Source organism: Lontra canadensis, unplaced genomic scaffold, assembly GCF_010015895.1.
Source record: "Lontra canadensis isolate GAN:19392208 unplaced genomic scaffold, GSC_riverotter_1.0 scaffold3, whole genome shotgun sequence".
NCBI lineage: Eukaryota > Metazoa > Chordata > Mammalia > Carnivora > Mustelidae > Lontra > Lontra canadensis.
This window is the reverse complement of record NW_022630997.1, coordinates 24,499,908-24,520,914: the sequence shown is the minus strand read 5'-3', so window position 1 is coordinate 24,520,914 and position 21,007 is coordinate 24,499,908. Positions and strand designations below refer to the sequence as shown.

General features: G+C 37.4%; 1 protein-coding gene across 2 annotated transcripts in view; it reads left to right on the top strand.

The window, feature by feature from the left end:
- The window catches only part of BTAF1 (B-TFIID TATA-box binding protein associated factor 1), a 100,762-nt gene that overhangs the window by 3,799 nt on the left and 75,956 nt on the right, over nucleotides 1-21,007 (top strand). Inside the window, exons 2-4 of one of the 2 annotated variants that reach the window (XM_032836497.1) lie at nucleotides 11,291-11,414; nucleotides 16,077-16,191; nucleotides 19,128-19,274. In XM_032836497.1, coding sequence (XP_032692388.1) covers nucleotides 11,291-11,414; nucleotides 16,077-16,191; nucleotides 19,128-19,274 — 386 coding nt within the window. Of the gene's footprint in view, nucleotides 1-11,290; nucleotides 11,415-15,955; nucleotides 15,961-16,076; nucleotides 16,192-19,127; nucleotides 19,275-21,007 lie in introns of those variants that run through there. The other variant, XM_032836505.1, reaches the window with a different exon arrangement.

The window sequence follows — 21,007 nt, the reverse complement described above, 5'->3', positions numbered from 1 at the left end:
TTTTGTTTCTTGTTTTAGTAGCTGTCAAATTTTACCATAGTTTATGAATGTAGTAGAATATTCCCAGTGTTTTTTCAGTGAGTCCTTAATAGTTCAGCTATAGTTTTTCCTTAGGAAGACAAACTTTCGCTATACCTTTGAATATTAGCCAGGATTATAATTTTAAAAAACACAATTTTATCAGAACTATTTTTAAAAAGTCTATAGCATATTGAATTCTGTGATAGTGTGCCTTTTATAATCCAAATTAGATATAATACAGCTTTGCACTCTGTGTGATCAAATTTTTTAGACCCTGCTTATAGTTTTATAACGGTCTAGTTTTATCATACTTTGAATTGTAAGAATGTGGCAAAATTATCAAATACACGGGTCAACTCTTGATTTCCGGGAGAGTTAAATCTTGCAAACAAATAAACTTTGAAACTCTTTAAAATTGCAAATATAGTTATAGCATTTGAAGTTCTGTAAAATGCAATGAAGTACTACTAAAAAATGTATGACTCCCTTAGACCCTTAGTAAGAGACAAATATACAAATGTAGGAGTAGAGAACAATGTTGCCCTTGAGATATGAATGTTGGAAGGTCAGCTAAGCTCATTTACTAGCTACTGACTCCCAACAAAACCAACCTCAGCAAAAAGACAAATTAATATATATTACAGTTTTCCGTGTTGCTTGCAAATAATTGAAATAGTAATTGTTAAATATCTTTTAAAATTTTTTGGTTTTTTTACTATGGTTAGCGAACATATAGTACATTGTTAGCTTTTTCTTTCTTTTTTTTAAAGATTTTATTTGTCAGAGATTAAGAGAAAGCGTAAGCAGGGGGAATGGCAAAGAAAGGGAGAAGCAGGTTCCCGCTGACCAGAGAGCCTGAGGTAGGGCTTGATCCTAGGACCCTGGGATCATGACATGAACTGAAGACAAATGCTTAATCAACTGAGCCACCCAGGTGCCCCATTCTTAAATCTTTGAATAATGCTGTTTTGCTTTATGAGCCTTTCTCCAATTGGGGTTGGGCCATCAACAGTAAAGACAGCCTTAGAGGAACTGTTAAGAGATGTTTATTACAGAAGATGGTGAATTTGTGACAGTGTTGAGTACCATGACTTACTACATGTTTGTTTGTGTGTGTAAGATTGTTTTTCATACCTTTGCCAGATTATGCCATAACTGGTTAAGGTGACTTTCGTACATTGATTAGTTAATAGGAACATAGTTTTCCTTTGATCATACAAATTTAAAAATATTCTTCCTCAGTGATCTAAGCTATAGAGGCCATGTCTAAAATGTCTAGACAGTAGTTATGCATTATTAGAAACTGTTTCTCAGGTCTGTGACATTTTTGCATTTGAAAATAATGCAATGTTCAGAAAGGTTTCTGGAAAAAAGGGAGCACACCCTCTTATGGAAGAAACAAATTGCTACATTTGATCAGAACTTTGCTCAGTTTTGTTAATTCTCTCTGTATTACTGATACTTTAGAGAAACATTGTTTCAATAGTCCTGTTCTACCAAACACAAGGAAGTTTCTTTCTGGGGAGGTTCCAGTGGATCCTTCCTGCTGACGGAGAAACGATAAAATGATCTTGATGATCTCTAGGACAGCTCAGGTTTCTTGTGTTTGTTAGGCCTCTTCCTCCATTACTGCTAATTTCAATCAATGACAGGATTGACAGAACTGTTACAAATATTAATATGTCAAATATTTTATAATTAAAAGCCAGGAAAGGTAGAAGAGGTATATGGAAGCTTTTACATTTCAGTCTGTATGGCAAATGCCTCCCTGTTTCTTTGCTTTATTCCTCAGGGTACTTACATAAAGCATTTTGTTGTTTGGTTTTTAAATTATGGTAAAATACACATAACATAAAATTCACCATTTTAACCATTTTAAAGTGCACAGTTTTGTATGAACTTTTAAAATAACAGATATTTCTTCTGAAGAACCTAGATTTTATCTTTAATATAGTCATGCAAAAGGCTGTAGCTTGATGGGTGGATCAAGAGTAGAGGTTAGAAAAAAATGTCCTAAAGGAAATAACTGTTCGGTTGTACTATTTCAGCATTGATTTAATGACTAGTTATAGAATGCTTTCTATGTTCTAGGTACTAGAGATACAGCAGAGAACAAAGACAGAGTCCCCATTTAAAAAAAAAAAATAAAGATTTTATTTGTTTCAGAGTGTGTGAGTGCAAGCATGATGGGAGGAGGGAGAAGCAGACTTCCTGCTGACCAGGGAGCCCAGTGCTGGGATTGATACCAAGGTCCTGGGATCATGACCTCAGCTGGAGGCAGACACTTAACTGACTGAGCCACCCAGGTGCCCCTAGAGTCCCTATTTTAAGGAATTAACGTTCTAGTGTGGAAGTGAGGGAATACGGTTTATTCTGGCATGCACCTGGCTTTGCACCTGGCTTTCATGTGGTTTCGCATCTTCATATTGATTCTCAGTGTACTGTGTGGGGTCTTACTCTTCCTTGTTGAAAGAATATAACATTAGCATAGTTTCAAATTACCCATAATATAAATGAGAAGGTATACATTTAAAAGCATCAGTCTAGGGGGCACCTGGGTGGCTCAGTGGTTGAGCCTCTGCCTTCAGCTCAGGTCATGATCTCAGGGTCCTGGGATCGAGTCCCACATTGGGCTCTCTGCTCTGCAGGGAGCCTGCTTCCTCCTCTCTCTCTCTGCTTGCCTCTCTGCCCACTTGTGGTCTCTCTTGGTCAAATAAATAAAATCTTTAAAACAACAACAAAAAAAAAAACAAAAAAAATCAGTCTAGAGAATTTCTTTGAAGTCATTTATTTTGACCATAACTTTCTTACTTAATGATAATATGTGAAACTTACTACAGTGTTTATATTAGATATTTACTTTCTTTTCTTATTCCCTAAGTCACACAGAAAAGTAAAAAAATTCAAATAGTTTCTGTTTTAAATTTTACTGTACTTTTGTTAAATGTAAAAAAAAAAAAGTATTACAAAATGGACAAACTTGATTGGTAATTCTTAGTTAAGGTTACATAGCTTTCCTTGTGAAGTGTTCTACTAGTTGACCTTACACTGTTTTTCAAAGATATTAAGTTTAAATTTATTCTAAGAATACAGAGGTCAGAAGTAGATCGAAGAAGTTATATTTATACTTTTTAAAAAATCTCTGCTCCCCAATGTGGGCTTAAACTCATGACACTGAGATCATGAGTTGCACGTTCTAGTGACTGAGCCAGCCAGGCACCCCTATACTTTTTCTTTTTTTTTTTTTTAATTTTCAAATGGCTTAGGAATGGAAATGCAGCATGTACTTGTTTGTTAATGATGAAGTAGTAACCTAGGACATAGTTCAAAATGCCTATGATTTCTTTTCGTATCTTTTTATATGTTTATTTCATGAATTATCATAATGCAAACAGCTGAAGAGAAGAGGGGTTAGATTGCAGCTGTCAGCATAACCTCTGCAAACTTTCATGTTCTCTTTCCTTTTTCTAGTCAGTCTTTAGAGCAATTGCCTGAAGCCATAGTTTGGTAAACAAAATGTGAATCATGTCTTGTATAATTCTCTCTGAATTAAAGTCCAGATTGAAAATGGGCCAGATTTCTTATCAGTAAATTCATAACCAGTAGATATTGTCAAATGTAATTGCCTTATATTCTATTTAAATTATTCTTCCAGTCTTTGGTACCTTTCATACAGCTTGACATCTATTCCCTCTTTCTCCTCCATCTATCTATCCTTCAAAGAATGAAGAATGCATTTTTTTTCCTACTAGCTGTTATGCAAGAGAAGTTTTAGCCAAAAGAAGTATTGTGGTAAGTACTGTTTCCTCAGTTAGCCCTTCTTTTAACTTCCTTTCTCTTCTGATCACCTAGCTTCTGTCACACACTCCTTCACCAAGGGCCCTACCTGCCCTCCAACATAATTCTGACCCTGTCTCATGCCCTTGCCCTTCCCCCCACCAGTTTGCCATACCAGCCCTTTCCTGGTATTGTGTCCTGGCCGTGATGCTTGCCTCATAGCTGGCTACCTTGGGGTAACAGGTCAGATTGCCCTCTTGTCAGATCCTGGTTTGCTCATCCCTTTGTTCTTCCTTTTGTGTGGTGTTTATTCTGCTATTCTGGATAGAGGATGGGAGATCTTCAAAAAACCAAAGACGTATTCTTATATCCCCATTCCTCTATTTAAGGAGGCAAGTTTGGTTACCACCAATGTGGAAGATGTGAGGATAAATAGGCCTGGATTAGGTGAGAGAGTGGACTGATCTGTTACCCCAGGACAGTTGGCTGCTGGAGGAGCAGAGGTTACATGACACGACATTGGAATAAAAGGCTTTGCATAAAGGAGAGAAGAGGAACTGCGTGGCTATGAGACAGGATCAGCATTAGGTTAGAGAGGAGTCAAAAGGCCAGGAATGTGGCTCTAATGAAGCTGGGTAGCAGGGGACTAAAGGAAAGTTTAGGAAGGGTGGAGATTTTTGAAGGAATACAGTGCCTACTTCATGGTCTCTTTCTCATCTTGCTCTTTGGAGCAGGTATAACTGCCTTGATGTTCTGAATGCTGGAATACTGCTGGGCTGATCCTATCACTTACTGGAACATTACCTTAGCATCAGTTCTGTTTGTTTTTTGTTTTTCTTTTTTTAAGATTTATTTATGAGAGAGAGACAGAGCTCATGTGAGCAGGGGTGGGTGCAGAGGGGGAGAGAGAATCACAAGTAGACTCCCTGCTGAGTGTGGAGCCCAGGGCAGAGCCTGATCTCATGATCCTGAGATCATGACCTGAGCTGGATGCCTAACTGACTGAACCACCCAGGTACCCCAGTTCTGTTATTTTTACAACTTGTTTTTACGTAATATAGCTATTACAAATTAAGGGTGTTTCTCAGAGGAAGCAAAAAAATTCTAATATAGCTCACTTTTTTTTTTTTTAGCACACACTTTCTTTACTTAAAAATGATGTATAAACGTGCCCCTAAGAAACTTGTGCTTTAATACCAACTAAAGAATTGTTTTAATACTGAGCAAAGACATTGCAGAGGCACTATGCAAAGTATTGTGGCAGAGAAAAAGAATCATTGGGGGAAGTGAAGCCTCATGAGCCTAAGACATCATGGGATGAATTAGTGTAAGAGATGCCCCAGAAGAGCATAACAAATACCAAAATGGCTATTCAAGATGAGAATTCATGTAGATTTCAGAAGAGGAATTAATCTCTATGATACAGGAACCTGAGATAGTTTCAAGAGGGTAAAGGACTTTAAATCTTGATGGATGGGAGTTAGTTGAAGAATTGAGCCAAGAAAAGACATTCCAAGTGGAAAATGGTATAGAAGAAATTGTGAAAATCATAAAGGTCCATGTTGGGGAGGTACTTATTTGTTTTTGCACTATCTGATAGGCAGTGATGAGCCATTGACAGTTTGAGTGAGGTAATAATTTGATCAAAAGATGCTTTAGGAAGAAATCTGGCAATAAGATCATGTTACCTTGGAGTTAAGCTCACCAGGCAGTTGAAACTGTGGCTCCCAGATGGACTAGATTGAGGATGATTTGTGATGTGTTATAGTTTAAACAAGTAACAATATAATTTCCTCAGGAAACTGGTGAGGTGAGGAGCCAAGGATTGATTATGGGAGAATGTACCTATTAAGAGTTAGGGATACCAGAGGAAGAATTGAGAATTCAGATATGAACAGGGTAATATAATGTGAAAACTTAGGTAAAAAAGTATCTTAAAAATGAGGTACTTGCTGGGCGCCTGGGTGGCTCAGTGGGTTAGGCCGCTGCCTTCGGCTCAGGTCATGATCTCAGGGTTCTGGGATCGAGTCCCGCATCGGACTCTCTGCTCAGCAGGGAGTCTGCTTCCCTCTCTCTCTCTGCCTGCCTCTGTCTACTTGTGATCTCTCTCTGTCAAATAAATAAATAAAATCTTAAAAAAAAAAAAAATGAGGTACTTGCTGATACCAGATGTCATAGAAGAGTCAAGAAGATAGGACTTAACCAAATAAATTGAATTTGGAGTTTACAAGTTCATTGGCGACCATCAGGTGTGCCATTCAGTAGAAGAGAAGAATAGAAACTTGACTGATAAGGATTAAATTGTGTATAGTGAGGAAATAAAAGAAGTGATTTTTTTTTTCAGATTTTATTTATTTATTTGACACAGAGAGAGAGAGAGAGCACAAGCAGGGGGAGCGGCAGGCAGAGGGAGAGGGAGAAGCAGGTTCCCCACTGAGCAGGGAGCTTGATGTGGGGCTTCATCCCAGGACCCTGAGATCATGACCTGAGCCGAAGGCAGAGGCTTAACCCACTGAGCCACCCAGGCACCCAAAAGAAATGATTTTAAACATTTGTTCATGATGCTTGACAATAAAAAAGAAAAAGCACGCTAGAAGATGAAGGTCAAGCAGTTTATTTCCTTTTCAGAGACCTTTGCATATTTGAAGGTAGAAGGGAATGGGTTAATAAGGCAGTGATTTAAGGCATTAAAGGATAATTGAATGAAGATAGAAGGGGTTGGTATCAAGGAAACAGTGGGATAATATCTAAGCCTTGAAGAGGGGTGAGGAGAGTCTTTCCATTTGAAATAGAGAGGATAAGTGTAAAGAGCAATCTTTGGAGATAGTGAGGGGAGAACTTAAGGTAATTTGTGTTCCAAAGGCTAGAGATCCACTCAGTGAAGTATGTAGTCCATTCCTTTTTAAGGCATAGGGAATGGTATTTGGGGTTTGAGTAAAGTGGAAATGATTGGGGAGAACTTTGGAAACTGTCCATTTTCTTTTAACTTTCTACACACAGATTTATAAACAGGTTAGTATTGTCACTTCCTTACAGTGTTCATTTTGCAGCCAGTTTTGCTTTTGATCAAAAAGGCAGAATCTGGGATACCTGGGTGGCTCAGTTGGTTAAGTGTTTGCCTTAGGCTCAGTTCATTTGAGTCCCATGTCAGGCTCCTTGCTTGGAGAGGAGCCTGATTTTCCCTCTGCCTACTGCTCCCCCTGCTTGTGTGCACACACACTCTCTCTCTCACACACACACAAATAAATAAATAAAATCTTTAAAAAACAAAACAGAATCTCTGTACTGGAAAAAGAATTATGTAGTAGTTGAAATCTTTCCAGAGGTAAAGTCTAAGGAACTTGGCATCAAATAAGTTGAAGATATGACAGATGTTATGTTACATAAGAAAAAAAAAAGTGAAAAGAAAAACCTCACAATGATGCAAAACTATAAAATACATTTAAATTATCTAGTTTTACCCTCCAAAGTAAGAGGTTAAGTGAAGTTAACTTTCTAAAGTCCTCCAACATGTGACAGAAGTAGGACCTCTAAAAGTCTCCTAACTTCCAGTGTAGTTTTCCATTTTGCCCCAGTTTTCTGGAGGAAAGTCCTAAATCTATGTAAACTGTGTCCATATATGAGAGGCCAGTATTCTGATTTTTTTTTTTTTTTTAAGAGTGGGAGAGAGGGAGGGGTCGGGAGTGGGAGAGGGAGAGAGAGAATTTCAAGCAGGCACCATGCCCACCTCGGAGCCAGAGATGGGGCTAGATCTCACAACCTGGAGATCATGACCTGAGCTGAAATCAGATCACCACCCAGGTGCCCCAAGAGCCTGATACTGTTTTTGTTTTATTTGTTTTTTTGATGGAGAGAGCATAGGCAGAGGAAGAGGGAGAAGCAGGCTCCCTCCTGAGCAAGGGAGTCTGACAAGGGGCTCAATCCTAGGATCCTGGGATCATGACCTGAGCTGAAGGCAGATGCTTAAAGTGATTGAGCCACCCAAGTGCCCTGAGCCTGATATTGTTATAAAGAATACATGCAGCAAGTCCACTTACAGTAGCATAAATTTGATCTAAGACTAACCTGTTCTTTGTAATAAAACTTAATTTTTGAAAAATTTGCCTGCCATATAATGTGGAAGATTTTTTATAAAGATTTTATTTATTTATTTTAGGGATAGCACAAGCATCGGGGAGGGGCAGAGGGAGAGGGCGTTGCAGACTCCCTGCTGAGCAGGGAGCCCAATGCAGGGCTTGCTCCCAGGACCCAGGGATCATGACCTGAACTGAAGGCAGATGCTTAACCGACTGAGCCACCCAGGCATCCCAGATGTTTTGAAATTTCTTTTTTTTTTTTTTTAAGATTTTATTTATTTATTTGACACAGAGAAATCACAAGTAGGCAGAGAGTCAGGCAAAAAGAGAGGGGGAAGCAGCCCCGACACGGGGCTCAATCCCAGGACTCTGAGACCATGACCCGAGCTGAAGGCAGAGGATTAACCCACTGAGCCACCCAGGCGCCCTCTTTTTTTTTTTTTTTTTAAGATTTTATTTATTTATTTGACAGAAATAGCGAGAGAGGGAATTTGAACAGGGGGATTAGGAGAGGGAAAGCAGGCTTCCTGCCAAGCAGGGAGCCCGATGTGGGGCTTGATCCCAGGACACTGGGATCATGACATGAACCGAAGGCAGCTGCATAAATACTGAGCCACCCAGGTGCCCCTGTCTGAAATTTCTTTCTGCAAATTTCATGGACAAAATCATATAGTCACAGCAATGTGCAGATGTTTGTTGTGCAGGTTCAGAGATGATTCTCAAGAACTTTAACATCACAAGTTGATTTTTTTTTTAAAGATTTTATTTATTTATTTGACACAGAGATCACAAGTAGGCAGAGAGAGAGAGAGAGAGAGAGAGAGAGAAGCAGGCTCCCTGCTGAGCAGAGAGCCCGATGCGGGCCTCAATCCCAGGACCCTGAGATCATGACCTGAGCTGAAGGCAGAGGCTTAACCCACTGAACCGCCTAGGCGCCCCAACATCATAACTTGATTTAAAGATGAAAATAATCCAAGGGGAATTCTGAGAGTTATATATGGGATGGGTAAGGGAAATCATTTTATGGGGAAGGGACTTAGTCTTAGAATTTTTAAGTAACACCAGCTGTCAAAAATTTTTTTTCTCCCTTTTCTTACTATCTCTGAGTCACTGTTCACCAAATCCTGTAGCAAAACCTGATGAATGAATGGGTAAAGGCAAGTATTTAGATGGCCTTGAATTAATAAGGAGAAATACTGTGTTAGCAAGTGGGATGTGTCTGTATATATAAAGTAAATTAATTTTTGCATGTCTTATAAAAATTAATTTCTTTATAATCACTCTGTGTGCCATTCAGTATATTGGAAGCAGGAACTGTTATATTACTCTGGTTTATGCCACTGGCTTTTTTATTACCTCACATATTTTCCTTAAAATTTGTCCTTCCTACATACCCTTAACTATAAATTTGAACCTTACCTCTTAGTGTTTTGTTCTGAAGCAATTAAAAACTTTTTATAATACTTTTAGCGTTCTTGAACAAAAAAGATGTATTTTAGTTCTATTTTTTATTACTTAAAATGATTTTGTGCTTATTAATGACTGCCTAGTTTGATAAATACTATCAGAAAAAATAAAAGAACAATCCTGTCCGTTTCATCTGCCTCTAAGCTTTATCTTTTCTTATAAAAGGCTTTCAGAGCTTTGTTGTGTAATTTTTTAGCTCTTTGTGATAGAAAAATAATCCCAGAAGTAAAATATGAGCTTCATTGAGACCTTACTTTCTATTTCTTATTAGATAAAATTTGAAAATATATTCACTAAATCTCCCCTCATATAGGATTTTACTTTGCCCCTTGTCATCCTCCATCTTTTTAAAAAATGTTTTTATAAATTTATTTATTTATTTTAGAGAGTGTGCGAGTGGTGGGGAGGGGCAGAAGGAGAGGAGAAGCATACTCCCAACTGAGTGTGGAACCCGACTCAGGCTCCATCTCACCACCCTGAGATTATGACCTGAGCCAAAACTAAGAGTTGGATGCTAAGTTGACTGACCCACTGGACCCCATCCTCCATCCTTTTAAAAGTACCCATTTATTCTACATATGAAGTATGAAGCTGCCTTCTCATTACCTACGGCATTCATTTTGCCTCACTGAGCCTAATTAGTAGTGTGATAGGAAAGCTAGACTTATGATATGTGGATGGTTGGTGGTAGTTACTTGTGACTTTGCCCTTCTAAAACCTTAGGATTTTCCTGTATTCCAAAATAATAGTAACACAGTGTTCCACTTCTTATTACCTATTCCAGGTATAAGGCATTGTGATATTATTCCAAGCTTTATTCATTGGATAAATGGCAGAATTGGAATTTGAACTGTGGTGTTGTAGCTCTAGAATTGATGCTGTTATGCTTATGCCTTTGGAAACATTTTACTCAGAGATCTTATTTATTGCCATATTTGTTGCTTCTATACAAATGGCCCCATATACCTTTATACCTTTAATCTCAACTCTTCCTGAACTTAAGATCTCTATTCCAGCTATCCTTTTCGGTCTCTCCTAGCTATCCTGTTCCCGCCACTAGTAAACTTAGCAGCTTTTCCCATGGTATTTTCTTCACTGTTTCTTCCCATTTTAAAAATGACATCTTTATATTCTAAAATTCATAGTCTGAGAGTCCTTTAATTTTCTTGACATTTTGTTATTGTACCATGTGTGTTTATTGTCTGCAGCCTCTCTCTCAATTTCTTCTTTTCTTTAATTTTTAAATTTTACTTATTTATTTGAGAGAGACAGAGAGTGTGCACGTGAGCAGGGGGAGGGCAGAGGGAGAAGCAGACCCCCCATCCCTGCCCAGCAGGGAGCCTGATTCCAGGCTGTGTCACAGGGCCCCGAGATCATGACCTGAGCCAAAGGCAGCTGCTTAACTGACTGAGCCACCCAGGCACCCCACTCCCAACTTCTTTCTAGGCTTCTTGCCTAGATGGTAGTTTAGGTCTGCACTTTTAACCTAAGACTCTCTTAAAGCTTTCTTCCATTACACTTCATGCTTCATACTGCTGCCAGATTAATCTTCCTAAAATAGAGTTCCAGTTCCATTGCTTTCTTGAACCCAAACCTACCTTCATGGTCGACCTATTAAGGTCCATCTCTTAACACCATTTATTTCATGAAGACTTTTCAGTATTACACAGTTGGGGATATGTAGTATTTATTACCTCTGTTCCCACTCTTCAGAGCACGTTGTACTTCTTTTCTGACACATATGTTATTGTCCCCTGTATTCTAATTATTCGTGTACTTGCCTTCCTGCTTATCCTACCCCCAACTGCAGGTTCCTTAATCGTAGAAATTCTCCCACAGCCCTAGAATAAGTCTTCTTCATTCATAAACGCTCAATACATTTATTGACTTAAACTTATACCTATGAGGAGACATGTTTCAGAATAATCATTATATTTTTGTTATTTTAGGCTTGACCGTCTTTTTATCTTATTGGATACTGGCACTACTCCAGTTACAAGAAAAGCTGCTGCACAGCAACTTGGAGAAGTGGTAAAGCTTCATCCCCATGAACTAAACAATCTTTTATCTAAAGTAAGAACTCTTTTTTAATTTTAGTATAAAGCGATTGTAGAAATTTATCTGTGGATAGGAATAGAACAATTGAAATTGTCTTATTTTAGTGGCAATTTGTGGTCTTCCAATTCCATTAACTATCTTACTATTTCTCCAGATTTTTAAAAAAAAATTTGGTCTTTTTTATCACAAGATTTAAAATATTTTGGGGTTTTTTTTACATCAAGTTTAATTATCTAAGGGATTTGACAATATATAACCTTTTGCCTGTGGCACAAATTTGGATCTGACCCAATTTGGTAATGAACTAAGTTGTTAATCTAGTTTGTTAGTGGTCTGACTTGTTCCTAACGGCTAGTAATTATATCATAGTTGACAGTCTTAAAATGGATTGAGTACTCACGGGAAATGATGGAAATATATGAGAAACTAGTTATTACATTTTAAGTTATCACCTGTTTGAAAGTGGAGGTTTTCTGCTTCGGTGGATCAGTGTTTTCAAAATACCAGCCTATATTCTTTCCCCAAGCAATGACTGTATTTTTACTGAACTCTGGGCTTGTAGAAGTGTGCTTGATAATGGTAAGCAACACTTCCCATGTGTTTAATAATTCTCTGACTTGCCAGGGCGCCTGGGTGTCTCAGTCAGTTGAGTATCCAAATGTTGGTTTCAGCTCAGGTCATGATCTCCTGATTTGTGGGATTGAGCCCCATGTGGGCTCTGACCTCAGTGGGGAGTCTGCTTGAAGCCTTTCTCCATCTGCCCCTGTCCCCAACTCTCCCTCCTCATGTGCATGTACATGTTCTCTCTTTCTCTCTCTCTAAAACAAATAAATCTTGAATAAAATCTTTTTCTGGCATACGAAGTAAAAACTGGAGTGCTTTGTGTGTTGTGGGCTTGGATTGGAAGGAGGGTGGGAATAGAGGATGGGGTTGGGGTACAGTATGGAAATCCCAAGGTCCCTTTCTTCCTGCTGGTCTTATTCCCTCCTTCCTTCCTTCCCACCCACCCACCATTTCTTTCCTCCCCACCCCTTCCCTCCCTCCCTTCCTCCCTCTCTTCCTTCCTTTCTTTTCTTATCTTTATTTACTTATGTAAGAGGGAGAGAACATATGAGCAAGGGTTAAGAGGAAGAAGGAGAAGCAGACTCCCCACCAAGTAGGGAGGGAGCCCAATGCGGAGCTTGATGCCACGACCCCAGGATCACAACCTGAGCCAAAGGCAGATGCTTAACCGACTGAGCCACCCAGGTGCCCCTTATCCCCTCCTTTCATTCTCATTTGTCCCTTCTTGATTCATAATGAGTAAAAGTTCTAAGACCTTGTGAATATACAAATCTCTTGTGATATGGTTCCCATCATGAGGGCTGAGAGTAACTTTTCCAGTATATTTACAACTTAGATATTATCAGAACTTTCTAATACGTAGATGAAGAGACAGCGATTTGATATCCACAGGCTCCATGTTCTCAGAGTGAAGAGGGACATGTATTAGACACTATTCTACTCATGCATAAGGTAGGGTATAGAGAGGCATACCCATTTCTTCTCACCCTAGGGTTTTCCCCTGAATAAGCTGAAACTGGAAACAGCAGAATTAATTTGTGCTGGACTGAGGAAAGGTTTCTAGCCTTCTGAGTTCTCGTCTTCTTAACTTACATCCTGGCATATTGGCTGTCATCAATTCCAAAAGAAGCAAAGTTTGTCTTTTCATACCTTCTCCCCTCTTACCTTCTCTTGTCTCCCCTCAGTGTTTTCCTGTTGCATTTTGGTTTTGTTTTTAAAACTCCTTGTTGTGTGATTTAGTTGTTTTATTTTACTTGTTTAAAGATTTTTTTTAAGTTTGTTTTTTTTTTTAAGATTTTATTTTCAAGTTATTTTTTTAAAGATTTTATTTTTAGTATAGTGCTTGAATTTACAGTCCTAAGACCAAGAGTCAGATGCTCCATCCACTGAGCCAGCCTGGCGCCCCTCAATGATTTTAGATATGTGCAATCATCACTGCAACGTAATTTTTTTTTTAAGATTTTATTTATTTATTTGACAGAGATCACAAGTAGGCAGTGAGAGAGAGGAAGGGAAGCAGGCTCCCTGCTGAGCAGAGAGGCGGATGCTGGGCTCGATCCCAGGATCCTGAGACCATGACCTGAGCTGAAGGCAGAGGCTTAACCCACTGAGCCACCCAGGCGCCCCTGCAACGTAATTTTTAAAACATTTTTATTTCCTCAAAAAGAAACCTCATGCCCATTAGCAGTAATTCTCCATCACTCTCCCTCCCATACCTAGTCCTAGGTGACCCCTAATCTACTTTCTGCCTGTAGATTTGCCAGTTCTGAAAATTTTATATAAATGTGACCAGTTTCTTTCACTTAATATTTTAAGTTTCTTTCATATTGAAGCTTGTTTCATTACTTCATTCCTTTTTATTACCAAATAATATTCCATTTTATGGATATGATATGAATATATTATGTGGATATATCACATCTTATCTGTTAATCAGTTGATGGACATTTGAGTTGTTTCCCCTTTTTGGCCTTTGATGAATAGTACTGCTATAAAAATTCATGTACAAGTTTTGTGTGGGGCGTATGTTTTATTTCTCTTGGTTTTATACCTATGGATAGAATTGCTGGATCATATAGTAACTATTTTTAACTCTATGAGGAACTGCCGGACTGTCTTCCAAGTTGGCTCCATTGTTTACATTCCTAACAGTAGTGTATGAGAGAGCTGATTTTTTTTACATCCTTGCCAGTGCTTGTTATTAACTGACTTAGATTGTTCCCACTAGTGAGTGTGAAGTCATTGTAGTTTTGACTTGCATTTTTCTGGTGACTAGTGATTTTGAACATCTTTTCACATGTTTATTGACCCTTGGTTTATCTTTTTTGGAGAACTGTCTCTTCAGATCCTTCACCAATTTCTTCTTTCTTTTGTGGGGGAGGGACGGGTGGGGGGGAGAATCTTCAACAGGCTCCATGCCTAGTGTGGGGCTTGATCTCACAACCCCTGAGATCATGACCTGAACTGAAATCAAGAGGCAGACGCTTAACCAGCTGAGTCACCCAGGCTCCCCTAGATCCTTTGCCCATTTTTTTTCTTTTTAATTTATTTGACAGAGAGAGACAGCGAGAGAGGGAATACAAGCAGGGGGAATGGGAGAGGGACAAGCAAGCTTCCCGCTGAGCAGGGAGCCTGATGCGGGGCTTGATTCCAGGACCCTGGGATCATGACCTGAGCCAAAGGCAGATGCTTAACGACTGAGCCACTCAGGCGCCCCTCCTTTGCCCATTTTTAAGTGGGATATTTGTTCTTTTAATATTGAATTGTAATAGTTCTTCATATATTTTGGATACAAGCTCCTTACGAGGTATTTCATTTGCAAATATGTTCTTCCAGTCTGTGGTTGTCTTTTCACTTTTCTGATGGTACCCTTTGAAGCATAAAAGTTATCAATTTTGATTTAGTTAGATTTATCCCTTTTTCATATCCCTTTTGCTTTTTGGGATCATATCTAAGAAATCTTGCCTAGTCCAAGGTCACAACAATTTACCCCTGTGTTTTCTTCTAAGAATTATATAGCTTTAGATCTTACTTTTAGACTTTTGGCTCATCCTGAGTTATTTTGTTTATATGTGTGTGGTATTAGGAGTTCACAATAATTATTTTGTTGCCCAAGCACCATTTGTGGAAAAAACTGTTCTTTCACCCACTGAATTGTCCTGTCACTCTTAATCAGTTGACCATAGACAGTTTTATTTCTAGACTCAATTCTATTCCACTGGTCTATGTATCTGTCCTTTTGCCAGTACCACACTGTCTTGATTACTGTTGCTTAGTAGTAAATTTTGAAATCAAGATGTGTGAGTATACCAACTTTATTATTCTTTTACAAGATTGTTTTGGTGATTCTCGGTCCCTTGCATTTCCATATAAATTTTGGGATCAACTTGCCCATTTCTGCAAAAATACTCAGCTAGGATTTTGATAGTAATTTTATTAATCAGTAGATCAATTGAGGGAGTATTACTTACAATAGTATTAAATTTTTAGATCCACAAACATGAGGTGAGGTGTCTTTGTGTTTGCTTATTTAGATCTTGTTTCATTTCTTTCAATGGTATTTTGATTTTTTCTGTAGTTTTCAGTATATGAGTCTTGTACTTTGTTAAGTTTACATTTAGATATTTTATGTTTTTTGGTGCTATTATAAATGGGATTTAAAAATTTTTATTTTCAAATTGTTTATTGAAAGCATTTAGCAAAACAGTTGATTTTTGTATATTGATCTTCTATCTTCCAGTCCTACTGAACTCATTTGTTCTTTCTGCTAGTTTTTACAACTTAACCCTTTGCGTTAAGTAATGGGACTTGATGAAAATAAACATTTTGTTTTTTACTGTATTAAAAGGTAGGTTATTTTTTAAATGTCTTAAGTATTTTTTAACTAAAAGTTTCCTGTTTCCTTTTTTTTTAAGGTATAGTGATATTTCCTGTGAATGATAGAATTTGTAAATAATATTAATAATTCCAAGATGTTTTATATAAATTTTTATGTAAAGTCCCAACAGCTGCTAAACTATAAATAAATAACAAGTAAATTTGTATTTCTCTGTTCTGGCTACTTTGAACAAACAATATTTTTGGTATAACTATTTTATCTTATAATTTTTTAAGGTGTTGATATATTTAAGGAGTACAAATTGGGATACCCGGATTGCAGCAGGACAAGCTGTTGAAGCTATAGTGAAAAATGTACCTGAATGGAATCCAGTACCAAGAACCAAACAAGGTGCTTTTAAGTAGTAAAAATAGTTTGCAGTAAATATCTACCTGTAGAATTAACTATACATTTTATATTTTAATAATTTCAATTTTAATTTAAAGGCTTAATTTTTTCAGATACAGTTTGTCAGTGATTTTCACCATGCCTTTTTTTTTTTTTTTTTTTTTTAAGACTTTGAGACAGAGTGCATGTGAAGGGTGGGGAGGGGCAGAGGGAGAGGGAGAAGCAGACACCTTGCTGAGTGCAGAGCCCCATGTGTGGCTCAGTCCTAGGACCCTAAGATCATGACCTGAGCCGAAGGTAGATAGCTGACTGAGCCACCCAGGCTCCTCTTCCACCATGCTTTTAAATAACTACTAGATAAACTATGTTTTCATATATATATATATATGTGTATATGTATATGTATATGTATATATATATGTATATGTATATGTATATGTATATATATATACATATATATATTTTTAAAATCAATCTGTTTTATTTACTTATTTTTTATTAACATATAATGTATTATTAGCCCCAGGGGTACAGGGCTTTCGTATATATTTTTAAAATTATTAACTGTACAGTATGCTTGATTTAAAGAGATTATTGCTTCTGTCAGGAATTTATGTCTTAAAAAAAAGAAACTAAACCAGTGCAGTGTAAATATTTGAAGCAGTGTTTTTTCTTGTTGTTGGGAGAATAGTGTAATTATTTTCTAAATTTAAGCACATTTATGTATGGGTATTTGGAGGGGTCTTTAGTTTCTAATGTTTCCTTTAGATGTCTTTTAGTGGAAATTCTATTTCTGACTGCCTGAAATAATATTTAAAAATGAATATATGCTTTTAAAAATTTGTAAAGGTATACATTTTAATTAAACGAAAAAAAATTTTTTTAAAGATTTTATTTATTCATTTGTCAGAGAGAGGGTGAGAGCACAAGCAGGGGAGAGGTAGGCAGAGGGAGAAGCAGGCAGAAGGAGAAACAGGCTCCCACCTGAGCAAGGAGCCCAATGTGGAACTCAATCCCAGGACCTTGGGATCATGACCCGAGCTGAAGGCAGACATTGAACTGACTGAGCCACGCAGGCATCCCTAAATGAAAATTGTTTTAAAGATTTCGTTTGTCAGAGAGAAAGAAAGAGAGCACGGGAGGGAGCACAAGTAATTGGGGTGTCAGGCAGAGGGAGAAACAGGCTCCCCCTTGAGCATGGAGCCTTGATGTGGGACTTGATCCCAGGACCCTGGGATCATGACCTGAGCTAAAGGCAGACACTTAACCTACTGAGCCACCAAGGTGTCCCTTAAGTGAAAATTTAATGTGGTGCAACCTGATTTCATTTTCAAGTCAGTTTGATAATACCACTTTTATCATACATTTTAGCTTGTCTAAAATTTTTGCTTTAATTATTTGGCACCTATTATGTTGAGAGACTGTATTAATTTGTCCTCTCTCAAATAAAATACGTAACTAGAGGGGCGCCTGGGTGGCTCAGTGGGTTAAAGCCTCTGCCTTCAGCTCAGGTCATGATCCCGGGGTCCTGGGATCGAGCCCCGCATCGGGCTCTCTGCTCAGCAGGGAGCCTGCTTCCTCCTCTCTCTCTGTCTGCCTCTCTGCCTGCTTGTGATCTTTGTCTGTCAAATAAATAAATAAAATCTTTAAAAAAAAAAAACGTAACTAGAAGTTATAACTTGTTTTAGAAAGGAGCTCTTTCTTTTTTAGCTTATTTTCTCTGCTTATTTTGGTATATAGAGATATTAGAACTCAGATTCTTTTTATAAAACATTAAATTAGTTAAACCAGCATTAAAATTTATGGTAAGGTTGCTTGTCATCACTGAAAAAATTAAAATAATTATAGTTTAGTTTAATAAATGGATTATATGCAAGTACTAGCTAAACAAACTACTAAGGGAACAAGGTAATATATTTAAAAATTTATAATGGCATAACCTTTTTTGGGGGTAGGAACGCAAAACATTTTATACTTTTAGGGATGAATATATAATTTTAGCAATTTACCAGGAGATTTTAATTTGCTCATATTATGAGGAGTCCTCTTGAATGAATAGCTGCTTCATATCATAGATACTCCTTGGGTGTAGGGACGAATGATGCTTATTAGCTTTTATATGAATAAGTCTGTTTGTTTTCCAAATTAGTGCTATGATGAACTCAGTCTGTTACCTTGGTAGTATTTTCAAACAGTTAAACAGTAAATGGATGGGCGCCTGGGTGGCTCAGTGGGTTAAGCCGTTGCCTTCAGCTCAGGTCATGATTTCAGGGTCCTGGGATAGAGTCCCTCATTGGGCATTCTTCTCAGCAGGGAGCCTGCTTCCTTCTCTCTCTCTCTGCCTGCCTCTCTGCCTACTTGTGATCTCTCTCTCTGGGTCTAATAAATAAATAAAAAATCTTAAAAAAAGTTTTAAATATTCTATGGAGATATGTATTTTAAAGATTTTATTTATCTATTTGTCAGAGAGAGAGAGAGTGCATGCACACAAGCAGGGAGAGCAGGAGGCAGAGGGAGAAGCAGGCTCCCCACTGAGCAAGGAGTCCGATGCAGGACTTAATTCCAGAACTCTGGGATTGTGATCTGAGCTGAAGGCAGATGCTTAACTGACTAAGCCATCCAGGCGTCCCAATACAATATAATATTTAACCAACATTTCAATATGGGATCCATTTCTTCATACAATAATGTGCTTTTGTAATGAAAAACAGCTATACATACACCTAGCGACATTCTCATAGTTTGTACAAGAGGAACCACCAATTAAATAGTTTATTCATAAATAAGAGCTGATCATAAATAAATCCACAATAGCTTTTCTACTTCCTCTGCCTTTTACTTTCCTTAGAATGTTACATGGCCACCCCAGGTGATGCTGTTTTCTTTCATTCTGCACTTTGGCTTTATGATCGAATTAAATATTTTTCAACCTCATTTAGAATCTACTTCAGAAAGTGCTATGGAAGATTCACCGACTACAGATCGATTGAATTTTGACCGATTTGATATATGTAGATTGTTACAGCATGGAGCATCACTTTTGGGATCTGCTGGTGCAGAATTTGAAGTACAAGATGAAAAATCAGGTATGTAGTAGTCTTGTAGAAGAAAGTCTGAAATGTTTGTGTTCAGGCTGATTTATCACTTTGTATGCTACATATCAGTCATGCAAAATCTTAATAGATGTTACAAAATATAATTTGATAGACATTTGCTGTTGGGGAAGGGGAGGCATGGTGGGTGGAGAAGACAAGCAAAAGTATTTGGTCTAAAACTATACCATATGAATATTTTCCTCCTTTTAAGTCAATATGTATCATAATCTATAAATTGTTAATAGTTACATATTAGTGTTTCAGCAGGCATTTTATTATATAATAGAGAAATTATAAAGTGTACCCCAAGAGCCTGGGTTGAATAAATTTTAAAAGCCAGGATTAGTACAGTTTTTGATACTGTTTTCATAATTCTGGACATTTGAGAGGCTTTATGACAGCTTTCTTTTTATCATGTGTTTTAAAAATTGAAATAATTGGATCTCATGCTGGTGACCAGAGCAAACACTAAAAATGAAAAGATAAATCTTGGAAAGGAAATTGTCCCATTGTCTTTAAACTTACAGAATCCATCTGGATATAAAATAAAATTTTTGGCCATTCAGAATTGATGCCTTGAGTAGAAAAAATGATATTTTTAATGGGTTTCTGTAAGTAATTTGCTCTTTTGACTAAAACCACAACAGAACAGTTTTTGTTGCTAATAAAATTAATTACTCAGACACATCTATCTAGCTAAGTTAATGAAATGATCACTCGTTCATCTTAAAAAAAATGTCAAACAGCCATTTACTCTTGCTTAATATGGCTTCTGTCGAAGGATCTCTGGTTAACCTCAGAACAACATAGGTTGTTGAAATGTGCAGGTCCACTTATGTGCAAATTTTTTTCGGTAAATTCAGTACGGTACTGTAAATGAATTTTCCTTATGATCGTAAGGTTTTCTCTAGCTTAGTTTATTTAAAAAATATAGTGTATAATGTACAGGTATGTGTTAACCGTTTATGTTATTGGTTTTTGATCAACAGGAGGCTATTTGTAGTTAAGTTTTGGAGGGGTCAAAGTTATACATAGATTTTCAACTGCTTTGGGCGTCGATGTCCCCAATCTCTGTGTTGTCCTAGGGTCAATTGTAGTTTACTTATTTTGGGGAAAGAAGAGGAGAATTTGGTTAAGTTCCAGAAAAGCATAGTTTTTCTGATAAGGGAGGTAGAAGTCATTTCAAAAACTTTCTGATTTGAAAAAAATTCTCTCTAAACAGTAAGTTTTGTTTATTGATTTTACTGTTGTACTCATATGAGAGATCATTGGCCCTTATCCAGGAGTAAAAGTCAGTGTCACCATTGTCATTTAAAAAAAATATGTATTTGGGTCTTATCCTTGAGATTCAGATTTAATAGCTCTATAGAGAGTTCTAGGACATTGTATTTATTTAATTTTTATTTTAATTAAAAAGTTTTTATTTAAATTCAGTTTAGTTAACATATAGTATATTATTAGTGTCAAGGATAGAATTTAGTGATTCATTAGTTGCCTATAACACCCAGTGCTCATTATATCAAGTGCCTTTCTTAATGCCCGTCATCCAGTTATCCCACTCCCCACCCCAACTCCCTTCCAGAAACCCTGTGTGTTTCCTGTGGTTAGAGTCTCTTGTGGTTTGTCTCCCTCTCTGTTTTTATTTTATTTTTCCTTCCCTTCTCCTATGTTCATCTGTTTTGTTGCTTAAATTCCACATTGTAAGTGAAAACATGGGATTTGTC